The 19154-nt window shown below is 46.4% G+C and overlaps 1 protein-coding gene and 1 long non-coding RNA gene across 2 annotated transcripts in view; one reads left to right on the top strand and one right to left on the bottom strand.

The window, feature by feature from the left end:
• Positions 1-19154, bottom strand: part of Lcp2 (lymphocyte cytosolic protein 2) — a 46905-nt gene that overhangs the window by 13981 nt on the left and 13770 nt on the right. The window contains exons 4-14 of the mRNA NM_130421.2: positions 12077-12142; positions 11595-11626; positions 10575-10612; positions 9254-9452; positions 6883-6980; positions 5384-5432; positions 5198-5281; positions 2272-2291; positions 2130-2149; positions 1923-2030; positions 483-513 (exon numbers count right to left, since the gene is read on the bottom strand). Of these exons, the coding sequence (NP_569105.1) occupies positions 483-513; positions 1923-2030; positions 2130-2149; positions 2272-2291; positions 5198-5281; positions 5384-5432; positions 6883-6980; positions 9254-9452; positions 10575-10612; positions 11595-11626; positions 12077-12142 (745 nt within the window). The remainder of the gene's footprint in view (positions 1-482; positions 514-1922; positions 2031-2129; positions 2150-2271; positions 2292-5197; positions 5282-5383; positions 5433-6882; positions 6981-9253; positions 9453-10574; positions 10613-11594; positions 11627-12076; positions 12143-19154) is intronic.
• On the top strand, positions 5719-9406 carry LOC134480773 (uncharacterized). The gene is made up of 2 exons (XR_010055569.1): positions 5719-7040; positions 8806-9406. It is a non-coding gene; the product is annotated as an uncharacterized LOC134480773 (long non-coding RNA).

Genomic DNA, 19154 nt, shown 5'->3' with positions numbered 1-19154 from the left:
ATTTTAACTATTGTAAGAGATCACAGAGTACAGAGAATCCCAGACAGACCTACATTCAGATGCAGGGTATGTGAATTTACTGCCCATGCGAGTTTGAGCCCATTATCACTCTGAGCTACGACCATCACTGTGAGTTTCTCCCATTAAGAAAGAGTGATGTCACCCAGGGCCATTGAAACCAAAGCATCTTCCTGACCCTTTCCTCTATTCCTGCTCCTCACTCTCCTTGCTAACTACCCTTGGGGATAAGGCTGCAGGAAACCAGCTATCCCGGGACCTCCCAGAGGGCCAGGGGCTAGGCAATTCAGCCTGAATAACTCTAAGTAACAAGATACAGAAACTGGCACTTAACAGACTCTTTGAAGAGCTTGCTCTCATTACCTGAGTTCACATGAGGGCAAGGCAGATGCAGTCCCACCTCCCCAGAGCCTACCCTGGCTGTCCCTGTGCCAAGCATTTATTAAATGACATTTCACACTTACATTGTCTCTTCTGTCTGGTCCCCTTCCATGCCTGAAATGAATTAGAGCAGAGACGGGAGCATCAAGAGTTTCAAAGAGTCAGTCCCAGAATATAATTTCAGTAAATCGCATAAGAAGAAATAAAACCTACTGAGCCGTGGCCAAAGGGGAAGTTGTGAATGCCAGCAGAAACGCCGGGTACGGGAGAGAAGGGAAATGTGGCCACTGGATGCCCTGTTATCGTGACAAGCTGAGCTAGGCAAACCTTTGTTCTACAGAGCTGCTGTAGCAAATAATTACATAATTATACACATATATATGTTTAGTCAGCTTTTAGGAGCTATTAGATTTCACTGAGTAGATGTTTTTCCAGGCAAATAAAACCATTTTCAGTAATATTCTTCTTAGCTGAGGTTTTAAACCAGCCACCACAAGGGCCAGCCCTTCAAGTAATAAGAAAACAGTTGGCAAAGGTCCCTGCTCCAGGCTTTTCCAATAGGGCCTGGGCGCCATTGGCACAGATGGACAGGCCAGTCCAACAGCTTTGACAATAGCTAAGGGCTGAAGAGGCATCTGGACTTCCTTGGAGAGAGGGAAAGAGGGGAGGGAGGGAGACAGAGGGAGAAAAGGAGAGAGGGAGGGAGGAAGGCAAGGATGGAGGGAAGAGGGGAAGGAAGGGAGGGAGGGAGGAAAAGAGGGAGGAAGAACGTTGAGTAGCTGATGTCAGGCGTTTCTCATGCCATCAGTTCTTGCCTCGTTTTATTGAAAATTTTGATATCTGGGCCATTGTGATTGTTTTTCATGGTTTTTGATTTTGTTAAATAATCCATTAAAATGTTATGAAAGTCAATGACTCGGGATTTTCTTGGCACATCGTGGCCCTTAAGTCTTTACTGAATCCTTACAACAGCCAAGTGAGGGCAATGGTCATGAATCTTCATAGACAGAGGAGAAAATGAAACTCGCTGTTCCCTCTCCAACTGGCCGGGCTGGCCCAGAACCCGAGTACACTTGTGCCATTTGGTAAATAGACCATACATGATTTTATAGCAGAGGTAAAGCTTCTAGAGCAGAGCTCTGCCTCCTGTGGTTGTAAAAATGGTTGAGCAGTACGGAAGTGGCTACTGCAGGCCTAGACGAAGCCCTCCCCGTCCCCTGCCCTCTTTCCTCTCTGCTCCCTTATAAAACAAAGCGGCAGGTATAGCTCCTGTGAGCTGTTCAGGCGTCAGTTTGCCAAGGTAGGGGAAGTCCAACAAAAAACCAAGACCGGCTTCTGACAAGGCCTCCCACAGCAACCACACTGTACTCTCCACTAAGTACTTCAGCTCGCCCCCTCCTCACCTAGATTCCTATTCTCTTGGCAGACCTCAATAGTTTTCATCAAACCAGCAAGGAAAGCAGCCCCCGACCACCTAAGTAATGGAGTTCAAAGGCCCAACTCAGGCAGTATAGAACAGTCACCTTGGAACTGGTGGCTTCCTTGCTGTCAGGGGTCCGATTCTTTCATTTCTTTCGTGTCTGTCCATGGCTGGCGGCAAAGGAGGCTTCTGTATCTTGGGTAAATGCTCCCTGAGTGGGAAGAGAAAGGATTTATTTAAAAAGCCACTTTAATTGGGCAGAGATCTGCAGCAGAACTCTGGAGCTTGATACAGTACAACAGGGGCTTACCTTCCCAGTGGAGCGGAGGGCTGCAAGACATTAGAGAAGACACGTGAGAATTGAGCTCTTTCCAAAGAGTCAGAATGAGATAAAAAAAAAAATCAAAACAAACAAAAACTAAAACCATAAACAAACCAGAAAAGCAGCCTACCTTATCAGAGGGTTTCTTTCCTGTAAACGAGAGGGAGCAGAACATTAAATGTGGGACAGGCATGAGGTTGGGGGTTGAAAAACAGATTCTGATGAAAACCATGTCTGGATCTCCAGGAGAAGACGGACTTTAAGCTGGGGCTTCGGATCCAAAGGGTCTTTTGCAGAACACCTGACTTTATAGGCTTAAAATACCACCTGCTTGCCAACACTGCCCTACGCACGGCTAATGGGGTTGTGGGGTCTGAGCTTCTCCTCCACATGTGACTCAGTATAGCTCAGCATCAAATGGGGGAATGTCTTCTTGGAATTCTATGTCTCTTTCATTGGCTTAAGCATCCGTTGTCTGGCCTATTCTGAACTTTGAAGTAAACCAGTGAGTCATGAGGGTATAATTTTCCTCCAAATACTGTGGTACACCTGGTATTATTTCCATTTGGTTTATGAAAAAAAAGAATTATCTTGGGAACAAGGGCTTTAGGAAATTGTCCTGCTGTGGCAAAACCACTTTAGTAGTGGTGAAGGTGGTTGGGTGGTGGTGATGGTGGTGGTGGTGGTGGTGGTGGTGGTGAAGGTAATGATGGTGGCAATGGTTGTGGTTGCGTTCATCATGATGGTGGTCGTGGTGGTAGCAGTCAATGTCATTGTGGTTATGGTTATGGTCGTGGTTGCGGTTGTGATTATCATGGTGGTGGTAGTAATGGCAATGAATTTTGTTTGCTCACTTTTTGATCTCTTTGAGGACAGATGGTATTGAAGCCAAGTATTTATACCTGAGGGCTCTTCAATGCCAAGTTACTCAAAACAGTTTACGGTTATGGTATCTAAGATCCCATGGGTTAAGTGTACTTTTATTTTTCTATGTGATTAAAAACATTATTGATAAGGTTCCTGTAGATCTGGGAGCAGGCCTTATTAATACCTGACCAGGTTGGATCTCAGGTACCTTGGCTGTGAAGTCAGTGTCAAGGGCCAGATGATAACTTATACGTTAGGTCAGGGACAAGATGGCTGGGTGCTGGGCTGGAGAGATGGCTCAGCGGTTAAGAGCACCCGACTGCTCTTCCAGAGGTCATGAGTTCAAATCCCAGCAACCACATGGTGGCTCACAACCATCTGTAAAGAGATCTGATGCCCTCTTCTGGTGTATCTGAAGACAGCTACAGTGTACTTATATATAATAAATGAATAAATAAAAAAAACATTAAAAAAAAAGATGGCTGGGTGCTGACAAATGCTGGCTAGCTCCTCTTTCTTTCCCATTCTCTCCTACTTCATACCCTGAAGTACATACTGATGCTATCCACCTGGAATCACATATTCCCAGCATCCCATAAGGGCTGAATTCATGGGTGACCCAAGAAGGTCTAAGATGTTTGTGTACTTTGAAGAACTCACTAGGCCAAGGGAAGAGCATTCCGTGGCACACAAGAAGTTTAGTAAACATTCAGAGTTTGAGATCAAACATCTTATCTATAGAGTAATATTAATATTCTTTGACCGAGGTACACTTTCCCTTTTCAGAAAGTATTTGATTTATAAGACACAAATCAACCAACTAAGCGGCAAACTTGTAGTGTGTATTACTTTCTGGCCATGTTAGGATCTTGATGTACGGGCTAAGCATCAGTAGAAGGAGTCAGTCCCTCAGCAGCTTCATGGACAAAGATGTGACTTAAAGCTCCAACATGTGTCATCAGGAAGCATTATCTCTAAAATGTCTATAGAAATAACAAAAGGTGACTCTTTAAAGGAGTGAGCTGTGTATAAAGATGACTGTGAAGTCTTCACATCTGTATCCCACTTTCTTGATGCCCTGGCTTAGTGAGCAGGGTTCAAATCCGGGTCTTGTCTGCCTTTCTCTTGATACGCTGTGTACAGTGAACCCCAAATTCATGCCTCGGCAGAGTCAGACCGGGAGTCAGGGAAACGACAACAAGCTGCAGCTTCCAATCCAAGGTGTCTCAACATCATTTTGCAAACCAAGGAGAAGTCCGAGGCCAAAAGGCAAAGACCTTGTTCAGAGTTCCACTGAAGAGGAGAAAGTATGGAGCCTAGATCTACTCACTTTACGTACTTCTTGCCCAGACAGACCTTGTCTACAGCAAGTTCAAAGCCAACGACCTCAGTGCAAAAGTCAGAAAGATATGGGTTCAAGTCTTAACCCACCTATACAAAACAGGGCATGCTATTTAGCCTCTCTAACCTTCTGTCGTCTGAGAGGTGGAGAGAACACACCCCTTCACTGACTTGGCCCAAGGATGTAAAGCACCTGCTCCATCCTAGCTGCTCCATAAGTTGTAGCTAAGTTGAATTAAAGAATAGCTCTACGTAAGGGGAGCTGGAACCATGAGTAAATTGTGCAAAAAGTTCATAGTGTTTTATCAACTGTACACACCCACTGCAAAAGGCAATTTTGATATCCAAATGTTTTAGCAAATGTTTCCTCCTTGCCAGGAGACTGTGGCCTAAAAACGCAACATCCCCTGGGTCAGCAAAATGATAAGTATCGACCAAAACAGCTGACTACAGCTCTTCTGGTGCTCTTGCCTCTCAGCCCCTTTTTCCCTTGAATACTGGGTTCCATCCTGCCCTGTCTTGGTCAAAGTGAACACAGCTTACAGGCCTGGTGGAGCAGGCACAGCCCAGGGACTAAAAGCAGGGGTTCAGGCACCAGGCTGATCTGGTTTTGGGTCTCTGTCTTCCTCATTTGCTCACTGAGGGATGTTGGAAAGTTATTGCTTTGTGCCTCTGTTTCTTCCTCTGTAAAATGAGGATGTTTCTCATGAATTTACAGTATTGTGCCAGTAGTAAAACAAGATCGTGTGTGTGTGTATGTATGTGTATGTGTGTGTATAATATGTGTGTGCTTAGCACTCTATAAACGTAGCCATTATTATTGTGCATAAAATATGAGCAATACCAACCCAGTAAGGGCTCTCGGTCAAGAGGAGGAGCCAATGAGCGGTCCAGGGGAGGTTTTGTGCTTCTGTCTATTGATGGAGCAGGCACTGGAGTGGAGAAAGCTGAGGTCAGTTAAAAAAGAAAGAAAGCATCCGGCTGGGAATTGGGTGGGTGGGCTGGGGGGGGTGCAGAAAGCACCCTGTACATACGCTTTGCTGTTTTATGGTTCCGATTTCTGCTAGGTTCTTCATGGTTGGGCTGGGCCGGAGACAGTGGCAGCATGGAATTAAAAAAAATAATAATAACCCAGTCCAAATGTTTGGAAATTTTCCCACTTTTCCCTCTCCAAAGGTATCTGGATCCCTTTTCTCCATCTCCAGGTCTGTCCCGCAGCTAGCTGTCAGCTGAGTTGCTGAGGTCGTGCCCCTCTGAACTTCCTCACTCTCTCATGCTTCAGCCTTTTGCATGGCAAAGAACCAAGCAGAAACTTCCCTACCAAGCCCTCCAAGGTTCTAGTCACATCAGAAGTGAAATATGACACCACCATCACCACCACCACCACCACCTCCACCACCACCCCTACCACCCCTACCCCTATCCCCCATCCCCCCACCCCCATGAAGCCCCACAGTAGATGCCCTGCCCACCATTTGAAGCCATTTCTATGTTCCTCGCTAATGCTCCATGGTCCCCGAATAAGGATCTCCTTACAGTTCTCACAAAACCCAAAGCTCATACCTACTCGTGAACATCTCTGTGCCTATGTTTCCTCTGCCTGGGATGTTCCTTCTGCGTTCCCTATGACTGGCTCGTCCTGTGCCAGCTCGGTGTCAGCTCTGTACACTCTGTCATATTACTCGGCCCCCTGTCTTCCTAAACCACATACCCAGGTCATTTCTACATCTGTGTGCTTGTTGATAGCAACACGGTATGAAAGTCGGAACATTCTGTACTGTTCCGTGTTCTTCCCCCGGCACAGAGGACACTGGTGTGAAGTAGTAGCCCCATCAGTATCTGTTGACATGATAGGCAAAGCCTGCCTCCCAGTGGTGGAGGTGCCAGCCGTCTGATTTCAAAAGCAAAATGCCTTTCCTCCCACCACAATCTCCCCTCCTAGCTCTGTCCTGGCCCCTTGCGGAAAGAGCACATCGATGACTCCTTTAGACTGAGCTTCATGTAACCTCCATAGGAGCTGGACTATAATGCTGAATGAAAAGGGAAAGTGGGGCTCGGTGCCACTGTTTCTCTCATGGGCTTCACCGAGTTGGAAATCTTGTGGTCTGAAGGCGTTCATCCCTGGAAGTTCTTGACCTTGCCAGCAGGTGGCGCAGCGCTGCTTGCACGGGGAGGCCTACCTCGAGAGTCTAGGCAACACCGGAAGATGCCAGGCCAGACTTGGTTCTCCCACAGTTAAATAGCGGAAGTAGCACAATGATATTGGAGAAGGGGAGTATCTCATTATACACGCAGTTTATATTGTTTTTGGTGCAAAAAAACTGCCAATAAACATTATGCTATACATAGAAACTGCTTCTATGTCATCACAAAATTGAACTACTGAGCGGAACGTGAGGGTGTGCATTTTTCCTGTCATAACCGCCTCTTACAAACTTAGAATTAGGTCAAGATGCTTAGTTCCTTTTCTGTCTACCGGAAGAACGAATTGTAGTGGAAACAAAGCGGCCTGGAAGAAAGGGAAGAGGCTTACCGAGTGATTCCGGCCTGTTGGCAGGGGAGGGAGGGCGGCCATTGGTCTCTGCGGGGGCACCGGAGGCTGCTGGGAGACCTTGCCGGTGGGAGGCCGGTCTGTGGAAACACAATATTAAAAAGAAAGGAGAGCCGTTTAATACCACCGGGGAAGCAGAGGTAGGTGGATCTCTGAGTTCAAGGTTAGCCTGGCCTACAGAGCTAGTTCTAAGACAGCCAGGGCTACACAGAGAAACTTTGTCTCGAAAAACAAAAACAAACAAACAAAAACCAAGAAAGAAAGAAAAAAAACGAAAAGAGAAAAAATTAAAACGTTTGAATTAGGCTTCTTCTAGAACATGTTGTGCCTGACTATAGCTTGAGGTGTCAGGAGCCTCCTCCAGATCTCCACCGGTACCAGCATGAATTTGACATATAGTCAGACCCAGCCTGGGTCCTACAGGAGGCAGGAAGTCCTTGGCCCAGATCTGTCCCTCATCCTGCAGATTTGGTTTAAGTCTTCTTATACATTGGAATAACTCCCACAGTACCTTACACACAAACAGGTAATATCTGAGACACCTCTAGCCAAAGGAAGCCTCTAGAGAATTACCCCAGTGTTTTCAGATACAAATTCTACATGTGTGGACGAGCAAGGGTTCATGTGCATGCACACATGATCCCTGTGCATATATGTGCACATTTGCAAATATAGAGCACAAGTGTGTGTATTCAACATGCACATGCATGTACCTATGCCGTGAAACATGAGTGTATGCTGACACTTAAGCATGCACAGAGACACGTGTGTGCATGCCTGCATACATATGCTCACACTGCACAGGATTAAGTTCGCTGCCACCCTCATGAGCTCCTCACTCTGTCGCTTCCTTCCCTTCACAGGTACTCTGGGCTGCTATGTTCTCCTATTTCGTCCTTTGTCTGTCCCCTCCCTTACAGGGAGGGGCTGGCTCTCAATTCTGTTACCAAATTAAACAGCCCATGGTCTCGCCCTAGACAGACACATTATTCCGATTGCCACAGAACTTCCCAGAACCAGTTTGACAAGTTTGGGATTTCTTACCCCTTTGGGTGGGAAAGGCCAGCACCGGACAGCGAGGCAGGAGTAGCAAGTGCCTCTAGCATCCTGTACTTTTGGCCCTGGAGGCTTATCCAAGCTGCAGAAACCCCAACTAACAGACTGACTAACTGTTGGTTTGGGGAAGATTGAGGAAGGAGTCTGGAACTTCAGACTGGAAAGGCTGTTGTGGACTTGATCTACCCCTTTGTTAGCCCTATGAAGAATATCATTTCCCTTCCAGAAGGAAGGGGGTTCGGGCAAGGGGTAAGGGGAAGTCTGGTATCCATACCACAGGCTGCCTTTCAGCTCCTCGGATAGCCCATGTTCCTTGGGACCTCAGGGCCTCTGCACTGCCGTTTTATGTGCTTCAAATGTTCCTCCCCTACCCTGTTCGGCGTCATTTAACCAAACCTTCCTCATTTGCCATTCAGTATTTAATATCAGCCGAAGACTGTCGCTCAAATACCACACCCTGAAGGAGCAAACCCGTTTATTATGCTGGCCTAATGGAGTGACAGGATGCATTAGCTTAGTGTCATGCATTAGCTTAGTGTCGCCTCACCCACTCCACCAGGAGTGCTCAAGGATGAGGTCCGTCATGCTCACTCCATGTCTCTGTGACAGGCACCTAGAGATACTCACCAGCCTGGTTTCCCTTTTCTGCTCTGTCTGGAATAGCCTCAGTGATGGCTGAAGCTCCCTGCCTGTTAGCTTTCATGTTCTATCCCTCAATACACAAAGTCAGGTGGTGGGGCGCAGTCTGAAGCAGAGTACAACACAGCTCCCAGGGTGAGACACATTGACCCCTGGATGCAGAGGAAACCGAGTGTGCCTATGCTCATTTTCTGTTACCTCCTCTTCTAGAAAGTAATTCCCACCGGATAAAGGTGCATCTTCCTTCCTGGTAGATTCCAGCACATGGTGTCTGGCTCATAACAGGAGAGGAGAAGCATTCGTGACTTCATGAATGAATGAATGAGGAAGAACATGTGAGTGCAGGACGGCAGGTAAATGAGGAACATCCTAAAGTCTGTCTCATTGTAAAGGCAGAACCAATCCCTCTGAGTGCCCTCACATTTCTTATGACCTTCTGTGGATGGCGGTGCCACATAACCACCCTCTTCCCATCAAGCCTTTGTCCTCTGTTCTAGTATTATCCTGTATTACTCATAAGGAAACAGCCAGAGAGGCAGAGTCTCTGGCCTCAAGCCACCAGTTTTTCAGAAGCTGACAGGAATCAGCACCCAGAGAAGCTCAATGGGCGGCTTCTCCCAGGGCTGGCAGGACTAGCGGGCTGCGACGAGACCCTTACCAATGTACATGGAGTTGGTGTTGGGGAAAGGCTTGGCAGGCAGGATGGAGTTCTGCAGAGCCTCCTCATCGTTGGAGGGTGGCGGCTCATAGTCAGCAGCATCGTCCACTAGCGTCTCTTCCTCCTCGTTAGGGGACTCATAGTCACCATCATCCTCCCCATCTGGATCGTCGTCATTGGGACTTTCATAGTCATCTTCCTGTCAACACAGTCGAGGGACGTCACAGCTAATACGGGTGTCACAAGGCAACATTTTACAGCATGAACCTATGAGATCTCTGCCCGGGACCCCAGCATCCTCCCGGCAGATCTGTCTGTGATGGCCTCCAGAGACTAGAAACTCGTGCTTTGGGGACAGAACTGAAGACTAGTCTCTGGCTGAGCATGGGAAGACTTAAGAGGAGCTTTGGCAGGGATCCAGCTGCTGAAGCACAAACACATCTGGAGAAACTAGTTCTCTTGTTCCTTTTTTACAAAATAAATCTGTTGCATTCCTTTGCTTTCCCATATTTAAAATAAAAAACAGACTTGCAAACCATTTTCTTTCAGATGAAGTACTTTCATTTACTGGAATGCCAATAGGACACAGGACACTCAGTGCATGGTTTTTAAAAGACCTAAAGGTGGCCACTTGCCAGAAAGACCACTTAGACCGAGGGTTGGACAGCCTGGGTCCCAGATCTGCCTTTACCTGACAAAGAACTTTGCACAAGGCACATCCCTCCAGCTCTCTCTTCCATCACAGAATTTTTTAGCCCCTGTCTATCTTTGTGCATGGTGACCATGTGTAGTTTGAGGAAAGAAGATGCATAGTCCATTGGACTCTGAAAGGTGTTGTCACCATGACCCTTCCCATGTAAAATCGGCATGGGCACCTCTCTGGTGTTAACACTCCATTCTGCAATGCTTTCCCCTATGCGTTATCAGCGGTGACTTAACTCCATGAGAAGAGTTACAGTAGCATAGATTTCTAGTAAGGATAGTAGAAAGGAATGGATAGCTGTTGTGATTGGGTATGGTTGTGAAGATAAATGGTGTGGCAGTGAGTTACAGCCCACTTCTGTATTCATCAGGGAGCCCACTCATTTGCTCGCTGCCCATGGCTGCTTCTAGGCCACAGAAGCAGAGCTGAGTAGTAGAGAGAGAAACCTTTGGGCTTCCAATGCTGGACATATTTTACTTTGGCCCTTTCCTGGGACCTGAAATGGGATGTTTCAATGCCTTGTTGGTGGAAGGAGACTGCTCCTTTTCTAGTATTAAGACCAATGTACAGCCATTCTGGCCATATATACAAGGGTGATTTAGCCCAAGCCATACTCACAAAGGATGACCAGCCACCATCGTCTTCTTCATGGATTTCTATGAAGGAGATAACACCACCATCAGAACCAAACAAAGTTAGAGCAGTTCTCCCTCCCAGTGATCATTACAGGCCTTCATTCTTCCTTCTCCGTGAATGGGAGCCATCAACAGCTGTGTTGAGTACAATTTATCCCACCAGAACTCATGTTAAATCCTAATGTAATGGTATTGAGGAGTGATGGGATCGTTAAGAGAAAATAAGATCAAAGGAAACTCATGAATTGATTACCATCTTTCTTAAGAGACTTGGGTCTTTCCATGCTGGAATAGGTGTCACATAAGGGCCTTGTGAAAGTAGATAATCTGTTATAGGCACACTCCTGGTATTTTGGTCACTTGGACACATGCCCCTCCCTATTCTCACATTTTCCTACATAATGTTATTTGTTATGCAGTCTTAGCCAGACGTTGAACTGATGGGAGCACCATGTTCTTAGACCTCTAGACGTCTGAAATTAATAAACCTCTTTCCTTTATAAAGTACCCAGCTTTAGGAGCTGTGTTAAAGCAACAGAAAACATACCAAAACATCAACTTACTATTGACCATAGCATTTCTGTCTGAAGAGTTCATTCTACCAGAGAGCAGCAGTGGCACCTAATCTTTCTTCTCTTTATATAAAAGTCAACAAGGATTGTCTTCCCAGAATAAGACATGGGGCCTTATTCATGGGGTGTCTTATTCAACAGGATTAAGAGGGGACCAGGAACCCAAATCTAGATGTTTTGTGCAAGTGAACAATGAGAGACTGCCTAAAACACTCAGACACTGGCTCGGATGAGGTGCTCAAAGCTGAGTCTCTGCAGTGTACCTCTAGAATGTCATCCTTCCTCCTCTCGGCGGGAACCCAAACCCTTCCACGCCAAAGACCTGGATTATGAGCTAATGAGTCACATCCCATGCACAGCACTCAAGGAGGCCAGAACCAAAGCACGAATCACCTCCTAAAGCATTTGTTTTTCAGTCAGGGTACCCTTACCTATTTCCTCAGGATATCGTGGAACCGGGGGTCTGCAAAAAACAAATAACATCTCAGTAGCCTGTCAATCTAAGGGCATCTTCTTTCTCCAACATAGCCCTCTGCACCAATAGGAATTATGTTTCATTACCCAAGATCTGTGTTCTTGATGCTTCGCAGCCAGAGTTTGGCTGCACTCACCCCCACCCCCCAGCTTCTGGAGACCACTAAAGCCACCATGGTGTCACAGAAGGAAGCTTGTGACTGTTTAAAGATCTAAGGAATGTACTCCTTGATTTCCTTGACCTGGGGGCAAAATGTTCACCAGGGAGAGGAAACTTCCTCCCCTCCTTGGGCATTCTCTTCATGTCCCCTGGGACAGAGGAGAACAGCAGAAAGGAGACAGTCAAGGCAAAACAAGTGTTGCAGATTCTTTTAAAGAATTGGGATTTGAATTCTTGAGTTTCCCTATAGAGGTGCCTAGGGCAGAGCTGCCCACTCACTTGCGTGTGAAAATGCTCCTTCTCTCTTCGTTCTTGTTGATATCTTGACTCAACTTACTGAGAATCCTACAAGATAAAGACACATGTGAAGAGAAAAAGCAGTCTCCTCCTGGCCTCACCCCCCCAGTCCACACCATCTCTATGTTCATAGGCTCAACTTGACCAGTCTTCTTTTAGGTCCATCCTGCCCAAGCCAGTCTCACGCCTTGCTCCCACCTAGCTAAAACTTGCCATCTCTTTTTTTCAGGACCTGACCCAATACCAGTCACCTCTCTTGCTCCCATGAAACCTTCTGTCACGTGTTAACTTATGTTTACTGAGCCTTCAAAGCCTGACTCTGAGTTCTCCTGAAAGCATGGTCAGCTCACACCTGCCTCCTCACTTCTCTGAAGGTCTGGACTCCTAGGATCTGCACACTGGAACTGTATCACACTGTCCTGTGATTGTTCTCAAGTTATAGCTCACATGTCACAACCACGGTGGTCCCCTGAGCCTTGGTTGATCATTCTTGTGTGGATATCTTGCTTACAGTCATGATCAAACCATCTGCTAGACCTAGAGGCTCAGCTGCCCATGTGTATTTCTTATATTTTTGGTTGTGAGCCTAGCCTTTAATGGCCAGCCCCCATGTATATTTTTTATTGAAACCTCCAATATTCAGTCTGTTACACACACACACACACACACACACACACACACACACACACACACACCACTGTCCCTCTTTGTATCTACTTAGTAACATGATGTAAAGGTAAATTTTGCTAATCAATTTAATGTGATTGAGAGACACCTGGGAAATTAGGACATCACAATTCCTATGTGTCTGTGAAAGCATTTCCAGAGATTATCAGATCATGAGAGCTTTAAACAAAGCATTGTAAAGGAGTGTCTCACCCAGGATCTGCTCAAAGACTCTCACCATCTTAAAGTCAAGAAGTCAAGAACAACTGACAACATTTGCTACAAAGGCATTCAGAGACATTTTATAAAGAAATATTTAAATGAGACTATTAAGACTATTAGCAGCAAATCATGCTTAAGACCTATGTATGCACCGCCTTTCTTCTGTCCCAGACGAAAGCCTACTGTTGTCTACGAATCTCACTAGAAACTCTACATGCCTTTGGCCTTGCACAGTCTTGTGGCTCATGGTTTATTTTTATAATGTCATAATCATATGGAGTCATCCTGTAATTTCACTTATCAAAAAGAGACAGATGGAGAGGGTTGTCTGCTCTTAGTAATCATTCAAGCTGTAACTTGAGAACAACCAAGCAGGACTTATGGGGATGGCTAAGATATTTAAGAGCTACTGTCCTTGAAGAAGCCCATGTCATGTTCTCTGGGTATCTTCTTCTCCCTCTCTGGGCATCTTTTTCTAGTAACACCATGTATTTAAATATATGCTAAATGTTCTTTCCCTTTTTAACAAACCCAGCTCTGCTTCGCACTGGCTCATCTTGAAATTCTTTTCGGTAGCGAAGTCAAAGATGGCTTCACATGAGTGGAGGTCCCTGAAGGATAAGGGGATGCTTCAGGCCACTTGGGGGCTGTTGTAGTTTGTGTCTCATGCCGCATAGCCACAGACACATTTATGTGCTCAGATTCCGAATAGGCCATTGGGAGGAAGTAGAACTATAGGAGTGAGGGCCGAATTGGAAAACATTAGTTCCTAGAGGGGTGCACCTGAGGAGGCTTTTGTGCCCGATCTCTCCAGTCTCTTTCTGCACTCCAGCTACCATGCATTGAGTGAGTGGCTATGCTTCTCCATATCCTTTCATACTGATTCTTTGCCTCACCACAGGCCAGAAGTCAGCTAAAGCCAAAAAGCCTACAGGAAACCTGTAGCCGTGAGCCAAAACAAATCTTTCCTTTACATTGTCTTGCTATGGCATTTCGTAACTGTGTTGAATAACTAATAACCATGTGAATTTTTTTTATAGAAAAGCATTCCCTATAAAGGTACATTTTGCAGAGGAAGAGTCTGCTTGACTCGCCCCACCCCTGAGCTCCAAGTCCAGTCAAAATAACTAACTATATACCATTTGCTCAGGTGTATCCATACAGAGCCAACAAGTTCCCCAAAACCCAGCACAGGGACAGCCTTAGCTCCTGGGCTGTACCTCAAGCAGCCTCTAGCAACTCTCAAAACTTTAGAACAGGAAGCTCCCCACTCCAGACTCCAGGAGTAAAAGGAGCTTCAGAGCTCATCCCAATTAGTTTTGTAGAAGACGAGAGGCTCAATCGACGATTAGGCCCAAATCTAATATTGTAGATTAGTGATGAGGGTCACCTGTTTCCACAGCACACACAGCAGCCCATCCTCTCTAGTTTTCAACTCCGTATCCTTTCAAGGTACCAGACCCTGCACAATTCTCTCTACATTACCCTCTTCCTGGGAAAAGCCTCTTCTGAGCTGTGAGAGAGTTACATTCAACCCGCGTCCCTTCTGCTGGTTGGCAGCTCACGGAAGCACGTTAGTCTAATGCAAACTTGCTAGATTAGCAAGGGCAGTCCATAACAGCCCTAACATTTCTATTCCTTCCTCTGCTCCTAACTCACCGCTCAGGACCCTCTGACATCATATAAGTCCCAAAGCAGATGAACTTAAGTAGCTGAGAGACTCAAGAGCACAGACAAGCAAGGCAATAGTAAACCCTCCATAGCAATGCCATTATTGGAATTTTAGATTTTAATCACCATCTAGAGCATTGGTTCTCAACCCAAGGATTGAGTTCCCTTTGAGAGGTGGAATGACCCCTTCACAGAGGCTGCCTAAGAGCATTAGAAAACCCAGACTTTTACATCACAATTTATAACAGTAGCAAAATTACAGTTATGAAGTAGCAACAAAAATAATTTATGGTTGGGGGGGGGGGTTGCCACAACATGAGGAACTGTATTAAAGGGTCCCAACATTAGGAAGGTTGAGAACTACTGCTTTAGAGGGAGAAGTGCTTGAAAGCTGGGGTGGGGTGGGGGTAGGGTGAGGTAGGACGATGGGAGGGTGGGAAGTGTAGGAGGTGCTTTCTAGTTCCTTCTAAACACAGCATGAGGATGTTTGTGACATACTTGGGGCCACACGTGACCTAGCAGTGGTTCTTTAGAGCAGATAGCAGGCAGGCTACAGGTCTCCTATATGATGGTTAGAGGGAGGTCTGTCCTGTCAAAATTGGTGGCAGCAGCTATAGAAGCCATTCCTGTCTTATCACCTGCTTACTTTAAATACACGCCCCGAAGTTCTTCTAAGTGCCAAGAACTCTGCTAGGCACTCAAAAGTCCATCCCAGAACAGCAGAGGAAGCTCTGCTCTTGGACCGTAGAGAGAAGCAGATGAGGGGGCTGAGGAAACGGCTCAGTCAGTAAAGTGCTTGCTGCATAAGGCATGGGGACCTACATACGATTGTTCCCCACAACCATATAAAAACTCAGTGTGGTACTGTGCACTTGGAACCCTAACACAGGGAAGGTAGAGACATACAGATCCATAGGAGCACATAACAGCCAACTGGGGCCCCCGATCATCATGAAAGACCCTGTTCTAACAAAATAAGGTGAATTCCTCTTGAAGAATGAAACCCGAAGTTGACCTCTTGTCTCTACACAATACATACAACACACACACACACACACACACACACACACACACACACACACACACACAAGAAAAAGCCAGAACAAGTGTGTGTGTGTGTTTGAGAGAGGGGGAGAATGGGGAAGAGAGAGTGGGAGAGAGAGAGAGAGAGAGAGAGAGAGAGAGAGAGAGAATAATGAATTTTTATTTGAGACTGGGTCTCACTGCATAGTTTGGACTGGCCTGAAATTTGAAATCTTCCTGTTTCAGCCTCCCAAGGGGTGAGATTAAAGGTGCCTGCTACCACACGGCTAACAATGAATACTTACACAAATAATGTTCAAAGCAAGAGGGTACCATGTCTGTTCATGTGATGGTGAGAGGAGATCACAGAGGAGGATAGTGGGGTAACAGTTTAAAACTACCAGCACTCAACAAGTAGGTACCATTTGAGCATGGGTCTAAGAAATGGGGAACTGAGCCAGCACTGAATGTTCCCACCCCACAGAGCTTAACTGACTTTAACTGGCTCCAACATGTGTTGACTCATTAGAACGTCTCCTACTCTATGCTGTGGCACTTCTCACCAGTATCTCTAACAGCCAGGCTGGGGCTGCTGGGGCTGTAACAGGAAAGGAAGGAAATGCTAAACCACAGGCCCCATGCAGAGCAGCAAAGAGCTGAGAAAGGGCAGGAAGGTGCAGTCTGCAAAAGGTAGCAAAGCTTGGGCCTCCCATGGCTGAGAAGGGCTTCTAAGATCTTCCTAAACGGGCTGGGACCTCCACCTTCAGCTCCAGCCCCCGCTGTGGGTAGATTGTTGAATTGCTTTGCTAGCCAGAGGGCAGGAAAGTGTCTGTTAGCTTTGTGCAAACCTATCAAGTTGTACCCCACCCCCAGTGGATCAAATGACAGTGAATGGCAGAGGTGACACAGCCTCACTCTCCCCACAAAGCCCTAGCCCTCTCTCCCCAACCTCCAAAGGAGGAAGAGTAGACTGGGGATCCACACAGGAGTTCCTTCTCTTTTTTTCTCATCTGGGGGTGATATTGCCAGGGGAAGGGACTGAGCCTCTCAAAGGAAGTCAAGCCATTGCAGGAGGGTGGCATCACATAATGGCCTAGGTCTCAGCCTAGCATCTCTAACTTGCTTCGTGACCAGACTTCATTGTCATAGTCTGTCTCTCCCATTGATGCACAAGCAACAGAAACTTCAGGCCTGAGATTCTTACTATAAAGTCCTACCCCAAGGCCAGCACCTCTATGTGTCTTCAGGAAAGCATTTTCCATGCAAATGTTGAAGATGTTTGTTTCTTTGTTTTAATCCGACAACTTGACTTCCTATGCATCAGGATCACTACACACCTGTCACATAGGTCCCCAGGCCTCCCCACAGAATCCCACAGTGGGTGGGGAGGAACTCCAAGCCCGAGGCAGTTCTAATGATCAGAAAATCTTGCAACGCAACCAACACCTGTCACTCTTGATTCCAATGGAGAGTACTATTCATAAAAAGGAAGAGGAAAAGAAGGAAAGAAGAGAAGGATGTTTGTAAGTACGAAGGTTGGAGAGTGGAGTGAAAGAGACTACAGGACCTCATTGACCTGAATCTGCTCCTACAGCTCTCTTCTTGATAGTCCATTCTGGCATCAATACCAACTGTATTTCACTTGTGGGCCTTGAGCTAAATGTGGTTATCATTCAAGAAGAAAGAAATGCAAAGGCGGGCGGAACAGAGACAGAGACAGAGACATAGAGACAGAGACACAGAGACACAGAGACACACAAAATTTGTCTAACACAAATTCAAGTTTTGCTGCCTCAGATGCCCCAAATGAATCTGTCTAGTAGCCAATGAGTGTGAAGGGAAGGCTATTTCCTGTCATAGCTTGATCAGTAAATATGCTTCCTACCCCTATTTTGGATGACATGCTCCCCGGGAAAGCTGATATCTTGCCTGGAGGTCTCTCCAGTATGCCATACCTCAAGACCCAGGGCAGGATAAAGTTGTGCACCTGCCTGGAGTGTCACTGTCAGGGTGTCTTCTCCAACCCTGGTCTCAGTCCTCCTCCCAAAACTCCAGCACCATCATGGCCTCTGCTTCCAATTTCAGCCTTCTCTAAGGAAACCAAGTGTTCTCTACCTTAAAATAGCTTCCTTTTTGAACCAAGAGACAGATTTTCCAAATCCTTCCTTAGCCAGAGAAGAGTCACATGTCTGTCTGATGACTCAGGAAGGGCCTCTCATGGCCTCTTAGATCTCAGGAGAATACCACATGGAGATGGAAAAATCTCAGGGAGCAACATGACCGCTCGGTTCTCTAGATGGGCTTCCTGCCTATGTTTTACTTGGGCCTCCCAGCCATTTGAGTGGCAAGCACTTGTAATTAGCTGTGTTTTCGAAACTCTTGGCAGCTGAGAGTCAGTGTCCACATGCGGCTGAGCCCTTAAGTAGAGTTTCCTAAACTTCCGTTAGATGACAATATGTGGCAGCTGATTGGGAGTGCCCCTGATTGGGAAGGATGGTGAGAGGCTGGGCACTTGGACTGGAATTAGCCAGTGGATGGTAGAGGGAAAATGCATGCTGGAGATGGGTTTCAAATTACCAATTCCTTCTGTGTTGCTGGGGACTGATTATTTACTTGTAGGTAAAGGACGTTGTTCTCTTCCGAGGATCCCCCTCTGCTCCTTCCCCGATGCCTTCTCTCCCTTGGGTATAGAGATAAGATAAGCACTCTGCAGATGAGACAGAAATCAGCCTTCACTAATAGGAAGCCTGCCCCTTATCAGGAGTGACACATGAACGGTTGGCTCTGTGCTGCTCCCCTGCTGGATCTAATCACAATCACGGTACGTGCTGGATACGTGACTGTTAATGACCGGGTGTCAGCTCACGCCTATCTACTGCCTGCACCACCCATACCGATGCCCTGCCTCACCATTCTCGGCTTCAGTGTGAGGCTCAGCCTAGGCTCTGTAAAGGGAACTGTCACCATTTTCTCTAAGATGCCCTCATCCTTAAAATACTAAGGGTGTCTTGGTTTTAACTATGTCCTGAGAGAGTGACTGCATTTACAGAAAGAAAATTTCATTACAAAATCAACCATTGTCATAAAATCTACTTAACTTTGTTTGTTTTCTTTACGAAAGACTACAGAGTTCATTTTGTGTTGGCCTACTACCGCCAGGCATGGGCCCTGCCCTGAACTGTGGTTTATACAGTCAGTGGTCACTCTCAGAGGAACTGCTGGTTCTGTAGCGTACTGGTTTTGACTTTAAGCCAATGCTAGAGATTCCATTGAAGAAAACTGCTCTCTGCATTTCTGTCAACTGCAGATAGCTTTAAGGGTGGAGTGGGGTGGGAACCTATGACTACTTCCAAAAAGCTCCCCGAGCCCTCAGGGAAGTGGTTGGATGAAGACATCCCATTTTGGACTGAACACACCAAAGTCTCTCACTCTCCATGCACTGACCAGTTGTGGCTCTCCATTTAACTCTGGTACTTTA

The sequence above is a fragment of the Rattus norvegicus genome, chromosome 10 (genome assembly GCF_036323735.1).
Source record: "Rattus norvegicus strain BN/NHsdMcwi chromosome 10, GRCr8, whole genome shotgun sequence".
NCBI lineage: Eukaryota > Metazoa > Chordata > Mammalia > Rodentia > Muridae > Rattus > Rattus norvegicus.
Note: the sequence above shows the minus strand (reverse complement) of the source record. Positions and strands in the feature narration are given on the sequence as shown.